At 38.3% G+C, this 22,606-nt stretch overlaps 2 protein-coding genes across 2 annotated transcripts in view; both read left to right on the top strand.

Annotated features, from left to right (window-relative positions):
* The window catches only part of LOC127420319 (gastrula zinc finger protein XlCGF57.1-like), a 44,132-nt gene that overhangs the window by 5,800 nt on the left and 15,726 nt on the right, over positions 1-22,606 (top strand). Inside the window, exon 3 of the mRNA XM_051662522.1 lies at positions 2,538-3,624. Within this exon, the coding sequence (XP_051518482.1) occupies positions 2,543-3,624 (1,082 nt within the window). The 5' untranslated portion in view covers positions 2,538-2,542. The remainder of the gene's footprint in view (positions 1-2,537; positions 3,625-22,606) is intronic.
* The window catches only part of LOC127420295 (zinc finger protein 501-like), a 379,903-nt gene continuing 379,556 nt past the window's right edge, over positions 22,260-22,606 (top strand). The window contains exons 1-2 of the transcript XR_007893788.1: positions 22,260-22,413; positions 22,513-22,603. The gene's annotated coding sequence lies outside the window, so the exon portion shown is untranslated. The remainder of the gene's footprint in view (positions 22,414-22,512; positions 22,604-22,606) is intronic.

Below are 22,606 nucleotides of genomic sequence, written 5' to 3'. Positions count from 1 at the left end.
AATGCACATTCAATCCAAAATGGCAGACTTCCTGTTGGGCGGAGCTAATGACTGTTATTTTGAAAGTTGTCCGGCTTGATTAGAACAATATATGTAGCAAGTTTGGTGACCGTAGATGAAACTGACCCCACCACATTTGTCAAAAGGTGGTGCTACAGAGCTCCCCAGCCACACCCATGTGTTAACTTTTGCCCAGGCCTAATGGCCAACAAATCTGTGTGTGCAAAATATGAAAATTCAAGCATGCCAAGTACCTCAAAAACATGTGAATATACATAAAAAGGAATAACGATATTTAATGTGTTGTCATGGCACCACTAATTAAGATATCAAGAATCCCTTCAGAATTTTAAATCTGCACTGTCTTGACATTATTCTAAAAAAATGGAAGCAATTCAGTAAACATAAAAGGAATATTTCAAAGTCCGTTAAAAGTGCCACACTTCCTTCCGCCAGTTGGTGGTGCTACGGCCATGACTGACAATAGCCACATCAATGTGATCAGCCCGCAAGGCCAAACATACGGTTCAATTTTGATGTAAATCACACGATACACACAGAAGATATGCAACACTTCCTGTTTCCTATTTTTTGTTGTTACTTTATCGCGTCGCAATGGCAACACCGTTCGATATATCAAAAATCTGTTTGCAATTTAGCATCGTCAATGCCTTGGCATGATGTCACCCACATTTGGTTCCTGTAACATCCCTAGAGTATTTCAAATTCCAAAGCATGCATTTTTCAAACAATTCAAAATGGCAGACTTCCTGTTGGGTGGAGCTTATGACTGTCAGCATTAAAGTTGTCTGGCTTTATGAGATCTATATATGTACAAAGTTTGGTGACTATAGCTCAAAAGGGATGTGCTACAGAGCCCCCCGAACATGCCCATGTTCTAGGTGGCGCTACAGAGCCCCCCTGCAGAAGTGCAGAAGCTACCCCCTCAGAAATCATACACCCACCCACCCCTGAACAGCTTTACAATATTTTTGGATGCTGTCATTTAGATTTTTAGATGATCGCAGCTATTACGATCATCTTAACTAACGTAGCTGTTTTTTTTACGATGGAGTATCGCCGGTTTCCCAAACTAGCATATAGATCGTTCGTTAAAAAGTAGAAGTCTAGTGCTTCTTTACGAGAGCTGTCAGGTCCAAAGGTGCTGAAACGTTGGCCTGTATGTACAGAAGTTTGTCTTCTCAGCATGGAAATAATGCAGAAATACTGTCAAAAATGGAAATGGCATGTAACCTTATTGAGGCGCCGAAAGTTATTAACTGTTCCTGAAATAACGATGGCTTTTGCAAGACAAGGTTTCAGATGTATCGACTTCATAGAGATTTATGGGAGTGATGCAATTAATGCATGTCATGTAAATGCATGTGATGTCAATCATAATGGGCTCTCACGTAGCCTAAACCTTTGTTTCTTTGGATTAAAATGATGGATATCAGTTTTGAACTACTCATGGCATTTCTGAATAATAATTTTCTGGTTAGAGTTCAAGGCACTGTGTCCCTGTAGCCTTACTGCCATTATGCAACATGCAATTTGTGACTGCCATGTAAACAGACTGTAAGCTACTGAACTAGCCATTGGAGGAAGGAAGAAGAGGAGGAGAGGGGATTTCTCACTGCACACTCTCACTCTAATCTCCTTTTGTTAACCATATTTTAATTATTTATTTAGGCCTATTTATACACAGTAAGCTTTAAACTACAGGGTCATTTTACTCACATGTCTTGTTAAGAAATGTTTATTAAGAATATATGATATTTCCATTACCATTATAGTTGTTTATAAAGATGGCCAAAATAAGGTTAAAGCCTACTTTTATTATGTGTCATGCAAATTTCATTCACGGATGCTGCATATTGATTTCAGTGCGATTTATAGTGTACAATGGCTTGGCGCTGATCATAATATGTTAATACAATTGATTAAATGTCCCTTTGTCTTTGATGAACTGAAAGATTTGAGAAAGATCCATTTAAGTTGCACACTTTTTGTTGTTGATGCAAAATTAAATGTCCTAAATACAGGTAAGATACACATAAAAAAAGCACCAATATGACATTGTAGTTGTTTTAAATGTTACTTTTGCAAATATATATATATATATATATATATATATATATATATATATATATATATATATATAAAAATGTATATTTTAGCAATTTTATATATGTGTTATTTATAATATTAAATTGTTTGGGGTATCATAATTATATCCGTTCTCTGGATATCATATCAGCCATTTTAAAAAAAACATACATATCAGTCAACCATTAGTTAAAACAACTTGTATATCAAATCACAATAATTAAAATTGCAATACATATTGAAGAATCTAAAATCATTAAAAAAAATCATTGTAATATCAAACGGGGAGGTCGGTGGCAATTCCCAACCCTAATAAATACTGGAGATTTGTTGTGTTCTGCCATAAATTACATTAGGGTTCAATAAGATTTCTTTTCACATTTGTCCCTCTTATATTGATTTTTGTCAATTTACTGTGTTCATTGTAGAGCTGATGGAGGTGAAAGAGGAACATCAAGAACTGAATGAAGTGGAGGAGAAACTTCAGAATCAGAAACATCATGATTTAATAACTGGAGAAAAATCTTTGAGTTGCTCAAAGACTAAGAAGAATTTCTCACCAAAAAAGCCTCAAAGAAGAGCAGCAAAAAATACTTTCACCTGCTCACAGTGTAGAAAGAGTTTCCCATATAAAAGCCAGCTTTATTTACACATGAGATTTCATACTGGAGAGAAACCTTACACGTGCCATCAGTGTGGGAAAAGTTTCACTATTAAAGGAAACCTTAATGCACACATGAAAACTCACACAGGAGAGAAGCCTTACACGTGTCATCAGTGTGGAAAAGGTTTTAAATGTAAAAAATATCTTAAGGTGCACACAAGAGTTCACACTGGAGAGAAGCGTTTCTCATGCCATCAGTGTGGAAAAAGTTTTCTTGAAAAACAACATCTTAATGTACACATGAGAATTCACACAGGAGAGAGGCCTTACATGTGCCATCAGTGTGGGAAAAGTTTCACCAGTAAAGGAAATCTTAATGCACACATGAAAACTCACACAGGAGAGAAGCCTTACACGTGTCATCAGTGTGGAAAAGGTTTTAAATGTACAAAATATCTTAAGGTGCACACAAGAGTTCACACTGGAGAGAAGCGTTTCTCATGCCATTTGTGTGGAAATAGTTTTCTTGAAAAAGAACAGCTTAATATACACATGAGAATTCACACAGGAGAGAGGCCTTACACATGCCATCAGTGTGGGAAAAGTTTCACCATGAAAGGAAACCTTAATGCACACACGAAAACTCACACAGGAGAGAAGCCTTATACATGCCATCAGTGTGGAAAAGGTTTTAAATGTACAAAATATCTTAAGGTGCACACAAGAGTTCACACTGGAGAGAAGCGTTTCTCATGCCATCAGTGTGGAAGAAGTTTCCTTGAAAAAGAACAGCTTAATATACACATGAGAATTCACACTGGAGAGAGGCCTTACACATGCCATCAATGTGGGAAATGTTTTGCGTCTGCTGTCTGTCTCAAAAATCATCTCCGCTGTCACTCTGGAGAAAGGTCATTTGAATGTGATAAATGTGGTAAAACTTTTTATTTTAATTCAGGACTAAAACGACATCTGAAAACTCACACAAAGGAGAAGCCTTACAAGTGTTCTTTTTGTGGAAAGAGGTTTGCAGACCTGTCCTATTTTAAAGAACACCAGAAAATACATACTGGCGTGAGGAATCATGTGTGCTTTGAATGTGGGAAGACCTTTATTAGAGCCGGCAAATTGACAGAGCATCAAAGAATTCATACTGGAGAAAAACCTTACAAGTGCTCACACTGTGGAAAGAGTTTCACTTGGCAAATAAGCTTGAAAACACACGAGAGAATCCATACTGGAGAGAAACCATACCACTGCTCTTCATGTGGGAAGAGTTTTAACCAATCAGGTCACCTACAGAACCATTTAAAAAAGAATTGCCCAAGTAGTCACAGTGAGTAAAACTCGTCTTCAGGCCCAGCGGTATCAAGTAAATAGTTAATTCTAAATAATAACCCTTTAAAACTTGAAGCTAAAATAGGTTGTTTTAACATATTTTGTTTTTTGGACTAAAATTATAACACAATGGGCTATCTTCAAGTGCAAGGTGTCCTTTTTTTCAGAAAACAAATTACTTTCAATATATTACAGTTATTGACCATTACTGTGTGTGGTGAGTTTGTAATTAGAATTTAAATAAACAGAAATTCAAGATTTTATTGGTTTTTATTCAGAAAAAAATCTGAAAACATTAACCAAACAATCTAACACTTCAAACTTGAAAACTTAACTATAATACATATGTACAAGTCTTTTTTATCACACTGAGTTTTACAATTTTCACTCAGGAGCCTTTTTTATTCCCTAGTATCTTCAGGTGTTTTTGCACCCTCCCCTCCAGTTTCTCAAATGTGCTGCTCTCTGAAGCATTTCCTATCTAATTGCAAGCATAGGCCCACATCACACTCCTGGCACTTCCATGGGGTGCTCCTTTTGCATCATTTGCAACAACAGCACTCCATGCTGGCCCTCTGTGATATGTCCTGAACGTCACTCACAAGAACAGGCAGATGATTGCAGCTTCTCTCTTTGGGGCTGCCATCCAAAGTAACACCTATGAGCTGAGCAGCCAGCAGCACCTGGAAGTGTTGCCGTGTCATGGGCTTGTCCTGGTGGATGGTACACAGCTCTTTGTGTATAATGAAGCTGTTGGTCACCGCAATGTCCAGGAAGTGCTGCAAAATGTACCACTTCCATGTTTTACGGTGCACTGACTTTGTTCCCAGCATCTGGTCAGAGGTATCAACTCCCCCCATGTACTTATTTTACTGTCCAACTGCTGTGGGCCTGGGAACAGGGACCCTCTGTTTTTGCCCATCCTCTGTTGTCTGCCACCTCAGCACAGTCTCCCCACAGTACACTGTGTGAACATTTGTGCATACAGAGACCTCCCTTGTGTCTACCCACTTCACAAACAAAAGGTCATTATCTCTGATCCATCGGATGGAGCGTCTTGGTGACCTTTTGTTCAAGGTGTTTTCTTTGGTGGAAGGAACACCAGCTCTTCCTTCACGATAAGTCCCACATGCACCAAATCCCAGCTGGTGCTGGTGCCAAAAGAGGAGAGGGCTTGTGTAAAAATGGTCACAGTAAATAACATAGCCTGACCCCAGGTAGTCTCTGTTCACTAGTGATGTGACAACATCAAAAGACAGGCCTTTCCCCGATGAAAAGTTTGACTTCCCGGTGTAAATTTTGAAGTCAATGGTGTAGCCGTTGACATCAGCCATTACAAAGAGTTTTATGCCCCACTTGGTGGGCTTGCCCTTCATATATTGCTTGAAGGATATCCTGACTTTAGTGGTAACCATCCTCTCATCAACAGCAATGTGCTGTTTAGGGTGGTAAATAGACATGCACCTATTCCTCATAATGTCCAAGAGTGCTTTCACTCTGTGGAGACATACTCCTTTGTGCCCCATTTCTTGTCATTCTCTGCATCTTCCATTGGGTCGATGGTATGCATATTGTAGGAGATGGTCCGGAAACAATCTCTGGACATCACGGTGGTGGGAAAGGGGACATAAAACAGAGTCTTCTTCCTCCAAAAGTCCCTAACTTTTGGCAGTTCCATCACCCCCATGTAGAGAAGCAGACCTATGTACTACTTCATTTCTTCAGGACATATATCAACCCATGTGGATTTCCTACCCCTCTCCAGATTTCTCATTACATTCTTATTTGTGTTTGCACACAAGATCTTTATGACCTCTTCATCAAAATATTCACTGAATATCAAGTGGAGACTGTTTCCCAAAAATGAGTGGAGGTTTCTTTTGGGGGTAAACCTTGGAACATTGGGCACTATATCAGGGACTGCCTCCATCTTACATCTTGTGGTGATATTGGTGAGCAGCTGAAAAAGTCTTCATGGCCACGACTGCGCCCACGAGACTCAATTGCCTCTTCTGTTGTGTACCCCTTTTTCTTCATGCCTGTTGTTCTTCTTTCCAAAGATTTTATGCAGTCCAAAATTATTTTCCTCTAACTCTGTCATGCTCTTTTTCTCTCTGTTCGCTCCTCCCAATTTTGCTCTTCCCAAAAGCTGCTGTGATTTGCTGAACCAAATCATGTGATTACCGTAATAAGCCGTATATTGCGGCAAAGCACTGCTTGTCTACTTTCAGGAGCAATTTGAATTATTTTGATAGCGCAAACGTTTGAAAAGTTATGGCAACAGGAAACAGCTTGGTTTGCTGTGTCTGCGACAACATATCCAGTCACAAAGAGTTAATAGGAAATTCAGATGAACCCAAAGATGAAATATCTCCCAAAAGAGCAGCATCATCAAAGATAATAACAAAGGACATTTTAGACTTATTCAGAGAACTGAATTTTGGAATGAATTCTTATCTATTTATGAGTGAGCTAAATTATTGTGGCTGGATCCTTACACTCTACACATGTTTTGTCTCTTGTTGTGTGAGTGCACTTGGTTTTGTTGTTGTTGTTTTTTCATTGCCATGTGCACTTATATCTGCTCTGTCTTAAGTGAAGCCTGGTCATTTAGTCATCTTCTACACCTCGCTTGTCTTATGTAAAGGAAAAAGGAGGAAGCAAGAACCGGCTTGACAATATAAATAATCATTTAATGATTAACTTAAAGCAAAAGACATAATACAAACACACACATACAGGGCAGCTGCCTGTAGCTCTCTCTCTCCCGAACTGCCACATCCGGCCGCCTTTATCCCTCTCGTGGGCTTGATTAGGGCATGCGCCCTGCCCTCCTCCTCGCAACATCTTGTTACTGTAAAAATGCCACCTCAATGGCGGAATCCAGCGAAGTGGTTAAGGGATCTGCTCGTTCGTCTTTTTCGTGCACGTGTGGCTGTAGCGTCATAACTAATGACTCCATTAAAAATATTAACTGATTCCAATTTCATTAGACCTCGAATTTAGGTTGAGATTCCAATTATTATTGATCATCAATTGAGATCTAATCTTGATTTGGATGCTTGATTATTCCAGTCAATTCTATAATTTTACATTACACTCGTTAATTTGGATTCCTGTTAGTAGAGTCTAAAAACCGGCCGGGTATATGTGATCATTCCACAAACTGGTTCAGTTTCAGATCATTATCCAGAGGTAATTGAGTAATACTATTCAGACAAGTTGCTCCCTTCATAATTTTATCTGAATAATACATTAATGATACAGCAGATTGTTGTAAAGAAACTAGATGTCTACTATATGCAAATGACACAGTAATTTATGGATCAGCTAAGACTCCTTATAGCAGCAGATTTATTAACAAATTAAATGACTGGTGTGTCTCAGTGGTTGCAAAATAACGGTTTGACTCTGAACTGCACAAAAACTGTTTCAGTGTGTTTTTCAATCAGATGGAGGGAAATGGATGGTTTATAATTAAGGGCAATAGAGACAGTTAATGATTTTAAATAGCTAGGTGTTATTTTAGATTCTAAATTAAAATTTGATTTACATGTAAAGAGGCTGTGTAGAACCATCAGAACAAACGTGAATTGTTTTCATATGATTAGATCATATACACTATTTTTCACAAAAGTATTGGGACACCTACACATTACACCTACAGGAGCTTTTATGACATCCCATTCTAAATCCATAGGCATTAATATCGAGTTGGTACCCCCTTTGCAGCATAGAATTTTCCAAAATGTCTTGGTAAGTTAAGGCATTAACATTTCGGAAAATTCTGTGCTTCCAACTTTGTGGAAACAGTTTGGGGAATGCCCTTTTCTGTTCCAGCATGACTGTGCCCCAGTGCACAAAGCAAGGTCCATAAAGGCATGGTTGGATGAGTTTGATGTGGAAGAACTTGACTGGCCCGCACAGAGCCCTAACCTCAACCCTATCGAACACCTTTGGGATGAACTAGAACGGAGATTGCGAGCCAGGCCCTCTCGTCCAACATCAGTGTCTGACCTCACAAATGCTCTTCTGGAAGAATGGGCAAAAATTCCAACAGACACACTTCAAAATCTTGTAGAAAGCCTTCCCAGAAGAGTGGAAGCTGTTATAGCTGCAATGGGGGTACCAACTCGATATTAATGCCTATGGATTTAGAATGGGATGTCATAAAAGCTCCTGTAGGTGTAATGTGTAGGTGCCCCAATACTTCTTTTGTCCATATAGTGTATATCCATTAAAGCAGTTATATATGCATGCAATGGTCTTTTCACATTTATCCTACTGTGTGACTGTCTGGAGTCAGGCCTCTCAATTAACTATCAAACCAGCTATGTTATTATATAAGCAATCATTAAAAATAATGGACAAGAAATCAATAAGATGGCATCACTGTAACATCTTACAAAAACATAGTTTACATAATTGTTTCTTATTAAAATGATTTTTATATGTGCAAACAATCTTGCTCCTGAATTCATATGCCAACTTATAACAAAAAAAAAAGTAGTAAGGGGATCACTACAAGATCATAACTGCAGATTACAAAAGAGAAAAGAAAAAAAATTGGGACAATCCACATTTTCATTTAGAGGTACATTGCTACCAGTTGAACTAAAAAATACAAACAGACAAAACCAAAACAAATGGTTTAAACAAAAGCAGGTTTGTGAACACTGATGGCTGTACACATTCTCAGCCTTTTGTTGTTGTTTGCTTTTAGTTTTTATATATATATATATATATACTAAATTGTATTTTTTATTTTTAAAAAGCCTAACCAGGGACTGGGGCTGCAAATTAGCCTATGGCTAGAAGCCTGTATGTAGAGCATCTGCTGCTTGAAACTTTATGTAGCAATGTTATTCTGCATTGTGCCTGTCAAATAAACGAACAAATAAAATAAATAATAGTTTTGTTTTGTCCTCCTAGATCTACATACACTTAATTAAAATAACACCACTCTCAGACAGAAGGAGTGACGCATACAATCTGGATAGGCCAACCAACACTACCGTATCCAGATAGTACTTTTAGTTAGTCTCCATAGTTTCCCATGTACCCTTGGCCAGAATAATGTTAACAGTTATCAGAGGGAATGACTAACATTATTTAGGTGAGTCGACCAATATTTTGTTGATTATATTTAGTCTTGAAGGGGTGGATGCCTGAATCACCACCTCCTCTTCTTCAATATATACAGTGTGTATATATATATATATATATATATATATATCCTTTCAGTGAATTAATTCTAAACTGATAAGCATTCAACGTAATGTGATTAATTGATTTTAGTGGAACTAATCAGTATTCTTATGAGTTAATTATGTATACAATGTTATAACACACATATCATATTCTTGTGAGCAAATGATTCATTATTATAGTCTCTTAATATATGTTCTCTGTGGTTTCATGCTCGTACAAGCAGTTTGAGACCATTCCATATCTGTCTTAGGCGACAGTGTGTCTGCTGACTAAGAGGCCTAGGTTATGTAGGCCACTTCTCTAGTGTCTTCATGAACCAACAACATACATTTGATTATGAATGTTTCTGCCAATTTAACAAGAATACTACTTCAGCTCTCCTGAGAGAAAGTACAGTTATCTCTATGTTTTAAGTTCCAACAGGATAAGGCCAGTATCCAACGGAAGCTTTATAGTATACAGGTGCATCTCAATAAATTAGAATGTCATGGAAAAGTTCACTTATTTCAGTAATTCAACTCAAATTGTGAAACTCGTGTATTAAATAAATTCAATGCACACAGACTGAAGTAGTTTAAGTCTTTGGTTCTTTTAATTGTGATGATTTTGGCTCACATTTAACTAAAACCCACCAATTCACTATCTCAAAAAATTAGAATACATCATAAGACCAATAAAAAAAACATTTTTAGTGAATTGTTGGCCTTCTGGAAAGTATGTTCATTTACTGTATATGTACTCAATACTTGGTAGGGGCTCCTTTTGCTTTAATTACTGCCTCAATTCGGCATGGCATGGAGGTGATCAGTTTGTGGCACTGCTGAGGTGGTATGGAAGCCCAGGTTTCTTTGACAGTGGCCTTCAGCTCATCTGCATTTTTTGGTCTCTTGTTTCTCATTTTCCTCTTGACAATACCCCATAGATTCTCTATGGGGTTCAGGTCTGGTGAGTTTGCTGGCCAGTCAAGCACACCAACACCATGGTCATTTAACCAACTTTTGGTGCTTTTGGCAGTGTGGGCAGGTGCCAAATCCTGCTGGAAAATGAAATCAGCATCTTTAAAAAGCTGGTCAGCAGAAGGAAGCCTGACGTGCTCCAAAATTTCTTGGTAAACGGGTGCAGTGACTTTGGTTTTCAAAAAACACAATGGACCAACACCAGCAGATTACATTGCACCCCAAATCATCACAGACTGTGGAAACTTAACACTGGACTTCAAGCAACTTGGGCTATGAGCTTCTCCACCCTTCCTCCAGACTCTAGGACCTTGGTTTCTAAATGAAATACAAAACTTGCTCTCATCTGAAAAGAGGACTTTGGACCACTGGGCAACAGTCCAGTTCTTCTTCTCCTTAGCCCAGGTAAGACGCCTCTGATGTTGTCTGTGGTTCAGGAGTGGCTTAACAAGAGGAATACGACAACTGTAGCCAAATTCCTTGACATGTCTGTGTGTGGTGGCTCTTGATGCCTTGACCCCAGCCTCAGTCCATTCCTTGTGAAGTTCACCCAAATTCTTGAATCGATTTTGCTTGACAATCATAAGGCTGCGGTTCTCTCGGTTGGTTGTGCATCTTTTTCTTCCACACTTTTTCCTTCCACTCAACTTTCTGTTAACATGCTTGGATACAGCACTCTATGAACAGCCAGCTTCTTTGGCAATGAATGTTTGTGGCTTACCCTCCTTGTGAAGGGTGTCAATGATTGTCTTCTGGACAACTGTCAGATCAGCAGTCTTCCCCATGATTGTGTAGCCTAGTGAACCAAACTGAGAGACCATTTTGAAGGCTCAGGAAAACTTTGCAGGTGTTTTGAGTTGATTATCTGATTGGCATGTCACCATATTCTAATTTTTTGAGATAGTGAATTGGTGGGTTTTTGTTAAATGTGTGCCAAAATCATCACAATTAAAAGAACCAAAGACTTAAACTACTTCAGTCTGTGTGCATTGAATTTATTTAATACACGAGTTTTACAATTTGAGTTGAATTACTGAAATAAATTAACTTTTCCATGACATTCTAATTTATTGAGATGCACCTGTACGTCCTTGAATGGAAAAAGCTGTGTGTGTTTCTCGCAAGTATTTCTGTTTAAGGAGTCCAGTGGAGTTAGAATAGCAGACTAGAGGTGGACAACTGGACATCAGAGACCTATGGATGACCATAAAGGGATGACTGTCCGAGGCCTACAACACACTCGGACCATTGGAGCCTATATACAGAACTAAAGTGTCATGCAAATAGTCAATGAGATAAATGATGTACAAGATGACCATGTTCAGAAGTGGTCTATAGTTATCTATGTTTTTAACCAATCAGAATCCTAGAAGACCATAGCATTGACGTCAACTTGATGCTGTATCTTACTATAAGTATTGATGTTTTTGGACCTGAGTTCAGTTTGTAATTTTGCATGGGTTTCTCCTGTCTATGAACTCAGAGGCTTTTGTACTGCTGACTTCTGCCATTTGATTTTGCAAACAACTTTCTTCAGTAAAAACTTCAACTAATTGAAAGCTCGACTCCTGGTCTTCATTCAAAGCCTACTGGTCTATGGGCCCAAGCTGTATTTCCCAACAGCTTTATGGTGGAGGATGTGTGTGGATTTTCTGTGTAACCACTGATCAACCAACAGATAAGGTAGGTAGATTTAATTCTTAGGGTTATCTGGTGGGAAGAATTTAGGAGGTTGAGTGTGGCAGGCTGCACCCTTGTTGAGGTGTAGGCTTAGATCATTGGATTCTGGCAAATAGTACCAAGCACGATGAGGTGCGGACCTCTGGTTATATCGTAAATCGTTCCATAAATATGTGGGATATCAGTTACACACTGAGAGCTCGCATTGTGTTTTAGTAGAGTTTTATACTTGAATAGGAGCATGGATCCCTGTTTAGAAAGGGCCGAAGTCCTATACAGTCGCCTGCAGGTGCAGTCACCGACACCTCTCTCAAGATTTTCCACTCGGATAGAGGATCCCTGAATTTAGTGGTCGGACAGTCAGTGATGAGGGCTTTCCTATCCTAGCTGCTACCAGAATAAATAAAAAATAATAGATTTAGGAACGGTTGATAAGGGGTACAGTACACCGAGATCTGTCCTGAAGTAAATTTGGGCCTAATTCGATCAGACCAGTGGGCCAATGTCCTAAGAGGTTCTTTGCAAAATCCAATGTGCAGAAGTCAAACTGTGTTTATTCAAGATTACAGACGTATTTTAATTTTTGCTATGGGTGTTGATAATTTCTTGTGGGTTTCAACTGTGACTAAGTAATGTCTGCCAAAATGGGTAGCAAGGTCGGCCCAGACCTAGATAACGAAACATACCAGAGCAAGCACTGTAAACAGTTTTGCTCAGAAGCTCTCACCTCAAATAAAATCTCTAAGCTAATTAAAAGAATGGTTAACCTCAGTTTTGATTCCAATTGGAAAATCGAATAGCAACTTGATTGGTTACAAACAAAGAAAAAGTAAGAAAAATACACATTTCTAGCTATATGTGCTTATTCTTTGATCAGCAAAAAGAGAGAGGATGGCACCCGGCCAATGCCCATGATTATTTTTTGCATGAGAACCAGCCCAAACAAAACGACTCCAATAAGTCCTTTTGAGATAATGACTGGCAGATGCGTACGTCTCCCTTGGGATGCTCTGTTACAGCATGATGGACTGTCAGGTCCATTGGAAGATGCTCTTAAAAATCATTTAAGAGTCTTAGATGACTGCCTGAAAAGACACTAGGATTAGTATCAATGTCAAGCTGACAAAGATAATAAAGAGCAAGTAAACATGCCAGCCCTTCCTGAAGTAAGGAGACACTGTGATGCTACAGCAAGCAATTTTCTCTACTCTAAATCTAGAATTTTGATGGGCCTTACCAGGTGTTATTGACAATAAATACTAAGTACAGTGTGGAGACATTGGTCACAGGTGAAACCCATCAAGAAAGGTCACAACCAAACAACTACCATACTTCATAAGTCAGCCTTGAATGTTAAAAATGCATTCATGTGTCTTGTATTTGGGTGTTTTATTAATCTGATTCTGGAACCAGTCTCTTGTCGATACAGATGACTGACCAAGAAGACTTACTGAAGTTGCTAATTCTGCAAAAAGTTAATAGAGAAAGAAGGCTGAAAGTGAGACAGGCTTTTATCTGATTGGTCATCCCTCTTTCACTTGTGCTGGTAACCATGGTTGCATTATCATTTCTCACGTGGATTCAGATTTCTCTCTGGATGGGTTGACTTCATGCATTTACAGCAAATTGGGACTGTGAGGTTTTAGATAGCCGTCCATCATGGGTCAGATATCCATTCCTAAATTTATGAGTCTAAAACTAAATCCAGCACTATATCAATCTTTCCTAGAGCCTATTGTTAAACAGAAATGTTATTGTTTGGATGGCAATAGCACAGTGACCAATTGGCTCAGTCAATCCCCAAAAATTTCCAGAGAGTACCTTCATATTACAGAAAGGCCGGTAGGAGAATAAAAAGAATTGGATGTGTTGAGAGTAATTTCAGCTCACTTAGCTGGATTCCTCTAACCATGGCTCATGAAAATTACAGTGCCTGTCTTTATCCTGTTGAAAGAACCAACAGATATGTGCTCCATCAAAAACCTGCCATCAGTGTAACTGAAAGACGTAAAAGAGAAACTAGTAAAAATAAATAAATAAAACCGACTAATAATAATAATAAAAAATGTGTCTAGACCAAATTCTATCTTGTAACTTGAGTATGAAAAGCAAACCTTAAATGTGAAAACATCACATTCATGTGTCTGTTGTGTTGTATGTTCTGTCTGGTCCAGGTTATGGGATCCAGAGTGTCAACATTTGATGTTGACTTGATGTTTATGTTGCACTATTTAGGATAATTTATCTCTTTATTATGGAAATTGTGTTTGGTAAAATTCCAGAGGAATTTTAAACTCTTCAAGTTTTTATTAAGTTTTAAGATGAAGCTTGAGAAAATTAAGGAAATAAGAAAAGCTTCAGTTTAGGTGTACAGGTTAAGTCAAAAGAAGTGATTTTTTTTAAGTACCTAAAATTAATGTATTTTTGTTTTAAGATGAAATTGATCCTTACTTTGGAAATTTTGAGGATAAAATTGAGTACAATCTTAAATCAAACCCTGCTGTCTTGATATCTAAATAAAAGAATGCAATGCTTAATTGTTTAGAGAATTAGTTGTTTTTGATTTTCCTATGTGTTAAAGTATAACTTAAATGTTTTATTGTGAGATTCCACAATAAGGAAAAGGAACAACTGTAATTGAGGCTTTGCATTTTTAAAGATTAGGAACAGAGTGAGAGAGTGGGGGGAAAACATTTCCCTCTCACACTCTCTGTATCTAAGTTTGATAAGCATCTGCTAAACACAAGAGCAGTGAAGGTCAAGAGCAGATTTTAAAGTGTGCTAAAGGCATCTCTCTTAACTGTTTTATTTATGTATTTATTATTTATATAGAAAAGTATGTGATTTGATAATCATGGTAGATACAGTGATATGATGGAACGATTCAAGCTACAGCTTTCCTCATCATATTTAAAGATTTTTTTATATTCAGAGGACAATTTGAAGGTAAGTGTTTATACTAAGGATAAGAGATTCAGTTCATCTGAATGAAGTAATGTAGGTTCAAAAAAATCTGGAGAGTATAGTTGAATTAAGGTGATGTTTTTAAATTAAGCTTCCTAGAAGTGTGACGGAGGCTACCCTTTAATTTGTTTTGCTCTGATGTTAGTCCCCACCATGACGCATGGTCTTTTGTGACGTGTGCTAAAGTAGCAGAAATACACCCTGAATAGTAATGATCTGTAAATGAGTTCAATTTTAGCTTTGTTATTTCACTTTCAATTTGGACAATTTTAATAGATTTTATGAATTCTGAATGATGATTTGTGAATTTAACCATGTTTTGAAATGTCTCCATATTTAAGCAGTTGAAGATGTTTCCATTGGCTGTGACGGTTCTCAAGTGATACTCCCCGAAACAAAAGAGAATATCTCTTTCCTAAAGCCCAATTATCAGAGATTGCCAGAGGGAAAAAAGCAGTAACCCAGTGGCAAGAGGTGATGACCCAATGACGGGTAAGACCTTCCAATGGCCAAAAGGGGGGCAACCTAAGGCAGGGCATCACCACCCTGGAAACCTGCCCAAGAAGGGAGGTGAAAGAAAGTGGATGGATGCTTTTAGGCAAAAGCATCGTAAGGGAGATCTAGAGGATTCTGCACAGAAATTGTGAGTTCCAATCAACCCGAATGCATTTTAATTACCGCATTACTACAACAGCTAATGAAAGTGTTAAAATACCAAAACTTCTGGGTCACTGTGCCATCAGGGGATCATACCCTGTGTAGAAAATTATTTATAGATTGGTTTTGGAGGTAGGCTATTGAGAACCGTTGCAGACAAACGAGTGCCTGACTTAGAAGACTGTAAGTATTAAAGAAACATTGGAATGTTTGTCTGATGAATAATTGAGATTGAAAGATTATTTACTACTTCTGCTTATGCTTTTGTTGAACTCATGCACATTTTAATAGGAATGGGGAAAAAAACATGGTGGTGACTAAAGATCAAGATTGGGGTTTTTTTTAGATTGGTTTACACTTAATAACAATTTAAATATAGTTGTCTGAGAATTGAGAAAGAGAAACTGTTCATGTGGAACGTTGTTTGGGTAGAGAAATTAACCAGTGGGTTATGGATAGGTTTCCCCCAGGCCAGGCTGATAAATGTTTAGAAATTGGAGAAAAAGTGACAGGTACTAAGGTAATGACTGTACCCTGGGAGATTTGTAATTCATCCTTTGTACAACCAGATTATACCTGGGCTAATTTTATAGACGTGCTGCAACAGTATGATTTTGCCATGATGTTTACCAACAAGTCTATTATCAAAATGTAACAGTTGCATGACCATTTAGAACATAAATTTGGACTCTTTGGTTTATAATGTTATGGCATGGATGCACTTGAACATGCTCCCCCTCTGTTTAGAGATTGTAGCAAGTAGAAAAGCTACCTTACGTGTGCCTCTGAACATTGATGATTTAATATGGAAGGACTTTAGGCCTTCTCAGGTGTTTATGTGGCCCCAGGTATCAGACGTGGCCATGGGGGACAAATGGTTTGATCAGGAAAATTTTTTTTTGCCCATTCTTAAGACCAATTCCATCAGTACAAGAGATGCGAGAACTCCAAGTGATGCCTAGAGGTGACAAGTGCACAACTTACAAGATTGTGCATGCAATAGGGCCTGAGTGGCATCCAGCAGAGAAATGCCAAAATATTGAGTGTTCTGAAAGAGATGTATGTTTTGTCAAGTTGGAAAATAGCACTGAATATTACCCTAAACTAAAAGCAAAGAGGGCGCAAGTACAATACATTGAAGCTTTTCTTAATCAACTAAAGAGTACTGAAGATTTTGAAAGTCATGAATACTTGAACACATTGTGGCTTAGGTCTAATGGAAGCCCCTTTTTGTCTGACCCAGATGAACCATCGGCACTAGCAATAGCTTGGATGTTTGCTTTTACAGTGGGAGCAATATTTACGGATGTTACAGACTCAGTAGAAGAATTTGTGGAAGAAGCATGGGAAGAATTTGTAGAAGCGTCTGAACAAATAGTGATCGGAATAGGGAAATACATACTCTGTGCAGTTGGTGGAGGCCTAGGATTAGTGGTGCTGTGTTTAATTGTATGAATGATTATCCGCTGTGGTTTTTCCTATCTGTGTATGTCTGCTTGCAGAATGGTGAACCCGGCAGAAGAAGAGAAGTGACTTCTGAAAGTGACCCACAGTCTGAAGTCACAACTGGACATTGAGGATAGGATATTTATTTTAAGAATGTGAAATGTCAGAATAATAGTAGAGAGAATGATTTATTTCAGTTTTTATTTCTTTTATCACTTTCCCAGTGATTCCCATCACAGGTACTCCCGTGTGACTGCTGTGTGCATTTTCATTTCCCTTTTTGATTTGTAACAATTAGCACCTAATAAACAAGCAAAAACATTTCTAAAGCAAATAGTTTTCCTAAAAACAGAAAGACAGATTTTTTTCATCAAATTGTTTATTATGTTTTCCAGGAGTGTTTTTCATGTTTTTGAGACATTACAAACATTACAGCTGATTTTCTGTAAAGCTGAATAAATAATTCTGATTCAAAGTAATGTTCAGCATCATCCAATCACTGCCAAACATGTTAAAATAACATTTAGCATTATAAATTCTGAATCTATGTACTGATTATCATTGTCTCATGTCTGCCAAACATGTTGAGTGGTCCAAACATCATCTGCAGCCTGAAACTGAACCTTTGTCTGGATTTTAGGAGTGAATGCACTTTGCTGCATAGAAAAGCTATAGGATGCTTCCTTGCTCCCTATTTAGTGAATGACATCCTCCAGTGTGCTGTCTGTCTGCACTGGTCTCAGAACAGTTTGAAATGCACCTTATTTTCACCCTAACTCCATATAAAGCCTCTGAAAGAAATATTTTTCAGCTTTTGGATGAATACATTTATTCTCAATGTGAAAATGCACAGTAAATATACACACAGATCAGCCACAACATTAAAACCACCTGCCTAATATTGTGTAGCTCCCCCTCGTGCCACCAAAACAGCGCCAACCTGCATCTCTGAATAGCATTCTGAGATTATATTCTTCTCACCACAATTGTACAGAGTGGTTATCTGAGTTACCGTAGACTTTGTCAGTTGGAAACAGTCTGGCCGTTCTCTGTTGACCTCTCTCATGAACAAGGCATTTCCGTCCACAGAACTGCCGCTCACTGAATGTTTTTTGTTTTTGGCACCATTCTGAGTAAATTCTAGAGACTGTTGTGTGTGAAAATCCCAGGAGATCAGCAGTTACAGAAATAGTCAAACCAGCCCATCTGGCACCAACAATCATGCCACGGTCCAAATCACTGAGATTACATTTTTTCCCCGTACAGATGGTTGATGTGAACGTTAACTGAAGCCCTTGACCCGTATCTGCATGATTATATGCACTGCACTGCTGCCACACGATTGGCTGATTAGATAATCGCATAGATGATTGTTGGTGCCAGATGGGCTGGTTTAAGTATTTCTGTAACTGCTGATCTCCTGGGATTTTTACACACAACAGTCTCTAGAATTTACTCAGAATGGTGCCAAAAACAAAAAAACATCCTGTGAGCCGCAGTTCTGTGTACGGAAATGCCTTGTTAATGCCAAACCACATGCTGCCCTGATAACAAGTGCATGCCTGCATAAACAGAGTGCTAGATTGGCCTGCCTGCAGTCCTGACCTCTCCCCAATTGAGAATGTGTGGCGCATTATAAAGTGCAGAATACTCTGTACAATTGCACAGCTGAAGACTTGCAAAATGGATGAATGGGGAAAAACAGTGTTCAGTGTCCAAATGCAGTGGCAGTCCGGGACTGAATTTTCTGGGGAGGCAAATATGTAAATCAGCATTGAAATGATCATGTTTTATTGTTTGTTTTTGCTGGTAATTATGCACCAGTCCTCCCCATTTTAAAATAGTTTTGATAACTACTGATGTGATATAAACTTTCCGATCACCAACTCAACACTTCTCAATACAAGAAACGAATGGAACACAGCTACAGTCTATGATCAATGCAAACATTTATAAATGAATGGAGGGCCCCATTCCATGTACATTAACATCTGCTCATCTAATACAGTATGTGTAGACAAACTCCATCCTTTTCTTCATTGAGTCTATCTCATATATGATCCTGTCGTTCAGTCTTCAGCAAAAAATAATCGGATTTCCTATCATATGTAGTTAGTTGACAGTAATAACTGCTGATATGCTGAAGATGTGACCATTTTTTAGGCTTGACATTTTCTTAATAAATGAGCAAAAACAATGTTTTTTTGGAATAGTTGACTCATCACCAATTCTCATATTTTTAAATTAGGGAACGGACTGCTTATTACTACATGGACGTTGAGGCGTTTAAAAGGCTAGCAGGGGTCGCAACCTAATTAATATTATTATTATTTATTATTATTATTAATAATAATATTTTTCAATGTAAAGGCCTTTATACTGAGCATATAATTGCAATTTACCAGGTCCATTTCTCCTGGTATGATATTCACTGGAAGAAAACTGCTGCATGGAGGCTGGCTAAAGTGAAGAACTCCCAATTCCCCTAATTATTCGAAAGTAAATTCCTTATAAAGGTGTTCATTAGAATAGATCCATACCAATATATTTACAGTATGAAGCCTAATGACACATGTTATCCGTCAGTGCCAGCTTCTGCCAGCCAGCAAGAGATCAAACTCCTATCATTCACTGCGCGGAGTACACAACGCAAAGCTGAACCCTTTGTGCTTGCGTGACCAACTTAAAATGTAGAGATGTGCTTGGTGCCAAGTTGGCACTCAGTGGGTCACACGAATGGTTTGTCCACACTCTTGCTAGTGCCCGTGTTCCAACTCCACTGCGTGGCAAAGGTGGCATGTGTGCCTTCGGCTCCTGGGCAAGCCTTTTAAACTACTCCTCAACGTACATGCAGTCCATTCCCTAACCCATACCCCGCGCTACTAGTTCAGCTCACAGTGCAAATTGCAAGACAAAAAAATTGACAATTTGAAAATGGGTGAGTCAATTATTTTTGAAAATCATCTCTAAACTCACAATTTAGAAAAATCAAATTGAAGAAAATGAGAGAAAAGGACAAATACACATTCTTGAAGTAACCGGAAAAAAGTTTTTCTATTTTTGCATTTCGATTGGTATGGTCTGAAAAAGAAACTGTAAGGGCCCAAACGTACTTCACACAAGTTCGCAGACGCAGACGTGAGCGCATGGCCAATGCGTAGTCATCACCCTTGGTAAATATGAGCATAAAAGGCTGTGAAAAAAAACTGCATTGTTTATCTTTTTGATCTTTCATTAAAAAAAAATCACAAAAATCTAACCTTTAACTGAAGTAAAACAATTGAAAGAGGGCAAATATCTCATTATTAAATAAATATTTTTCTCCAAAACGCATTGGCCATAATTACTGGCACCCTTTTATTCAATACTTTTTGCAACCTCCCTTTGCCAAGATAACAGCTCTGAGCCTTCTCCTATAATGCCTAATGAGGTTGGAGAACACTTGGCATGGGATCTGAGACCATTCCTACATACAGAATCTCTACAGATCCTTCAAATTCAGAGTTCCATGTTGGCGGACTCTCCTCTTCAGTTCACTTCACAAATTTTCTATGGGGTTCAGGTCAGGGGACTGGGATGGCCATGGCAGAACCTTGATTTAGGTCAGTGAACCATTTTTGTGTTGATTTTGATGTTTGTTTTGAATCACTATCCTGCTGGAAGATCCAACCAGGGCCCATTGTAAGCTTTCTGGCAGAGCCAGTCAGGTTTCGATTTTGTATCTGTTTGGTATTCGATAGAGTCCATGATGCCATGTATCCGAACAAGATGTCCAGGACCTCTGGCAGAAAAACAGCCCCACAACATTAAAGATCCAGCAACACCTTTAACCATGGGCATTGGGAACTACTTCATCTCTGTGTGTGCCAAACCCATCTCTGGTGTTTGCTGCCAAAAAGCCCTTTTTTTTGGTTTAATCTCACCATAGAAATATGTCCCATTTGAAGTTCCAGTAGTGTTTGACAAACTGAAGATGCTTGAGTTTGTTGTTGGATGAGAGCAGAGGCTTTTTTTCTTGAAACCCTCCCAAACAACTTGTGGTGATGTAGGTGATGTCTGATATTTTTTGGGGGACTTTCTGACCCCAAGACCCAACTTATTCTTGCAATTCTCCAGCTGTGATCCTTGGAGATTCTCTGGCCACTTGAACCATCCTCCTCACTGTGCATGGAGACAATATAGACACACGTCCTTTTCCAGGCTGATTCTTAAGATCTCCAGTTGACTGGAACTTGTTAATTATTGCCCTGATTGTGGAAATGGGCATTTTCAATGCTTTGGCTATTTTCTTATAGCCACTTCCCATTTTGTGAAACTCAAAATCATTTTGCCGGACATCAGAACTATATTCTTTAGTCTAACCCAATGTGATTTATGATTAAGGGAATTTGGCCTGTGTGTTACCTCATATTTATACCCCTGTGAAACATGAAGTAATGGCTGAACAATTTCATGTTCCTAGTCACCCAGGTGCACTAAAATTTATATAAATATACTTAAGATATATTTTACTCAAAAGAATTTCTAAGGGTGCCAATAATTGTGCCCAACATGTTTTGGAGAAAAATATTTATTTAATAATGAAATATTTCCCCTATTTCAATTGTTTTGCTTCAATGAATGTGAAAGTTTTTTAGGCCCCATGAAACTGGATGTGGTGGAGTCAACATGCTGACATTTGAGGAGTGTGCTTTTGCTAAAAAGATGACAGAAAAATATGTTTGTATAATCTAACTTGTTCGGCAAGACTCTCCTCAAATTGCTGCTCCGCCATGACAGCTGTTGATTGAAAAAAGAAAATCCACTTTAGTGCCCCTTGCGGCAACGCTAAAAATACAGTGCGTAACCTATTTGCGTTAGGTTATGAATTACGCTCTGACACATTTCACAGCAATGACGCGTGAAATCAAACTTGCGTAGCAAAATGCGTCTGTGTTCACATACTTACGTAGAGTAAGTTTGGGCCTTAAAGCATTACATGGACCATTAGACTATTAGTCTGACTGAGACTGAGACTAACAAATGACTTACTAAACTTTACTAAGTCTTTGCTTCCACTAATTGACTCAAAACAAACCAATTCCTTTTCTGAGTAATTACTTATATGTTTGTGAATCTTACATTTGCACATACATGTAGTAAGAAATAGACATTTTTGTTTGTAATAAGTGATTTTATGATTTTAATGCGAACATTTGAATACTTAATAAAAAAACAAAATCAAAACACCACATCCACACTCCAGTCCAGTAGTTGGCGGGAAAGCGCCATTAGTTGTTTTGCAAACCGCCATTAAACACAAGAAGAACTCACAGTTTGAGCAGTCAGTTCGGTGCATGTTTAATGTGTTTTACATCATTTGAGAGATTTATATTTATTTTAATATGTATTTTTAAAGAGGTGACGTCACTGAAGACAAAGCTGATGGAGAGAGACGACAGGTTACAGGTTAAACATTCATTTCATTCTTAAAGTTGAGATTGTAAGCTTTCAAATGATGTGATATGATGAATGGTACAGATGTGATTGTGTTGTGTTTGTCAGCAGATGCTGCAGACACCAGTGAAGATGGAAGTGAAGCTGGAGGAGATAAAACAAGAGGAACACAGTGATGAGGATGGTGATTTTTTTCCTTCAGGTA

The sequence above is a fragment of the Myxocyprinus asiaticus genome, chromosome 29, assembly GCF_019703515.2.
Source record: "Myxocyprinus asiaticus isolate MX2 ecotype Aquarium Trade chromosome 29, UBuf_Myxa_2, whole genome shotgun sequence".
NCBI classification, from domain to species: Eukaryota; Metazoa; Chordata; class Actinopteri; order Cypriniformes; family Catostomidae; genus Myxocyprinus; species Myxocyprinus asiaticus.
The sequence above is the reverse complement of the archived record's forward strand: the minus strand, read 5'-3'. Positions and strand labels throughout refer to the sequence as shown.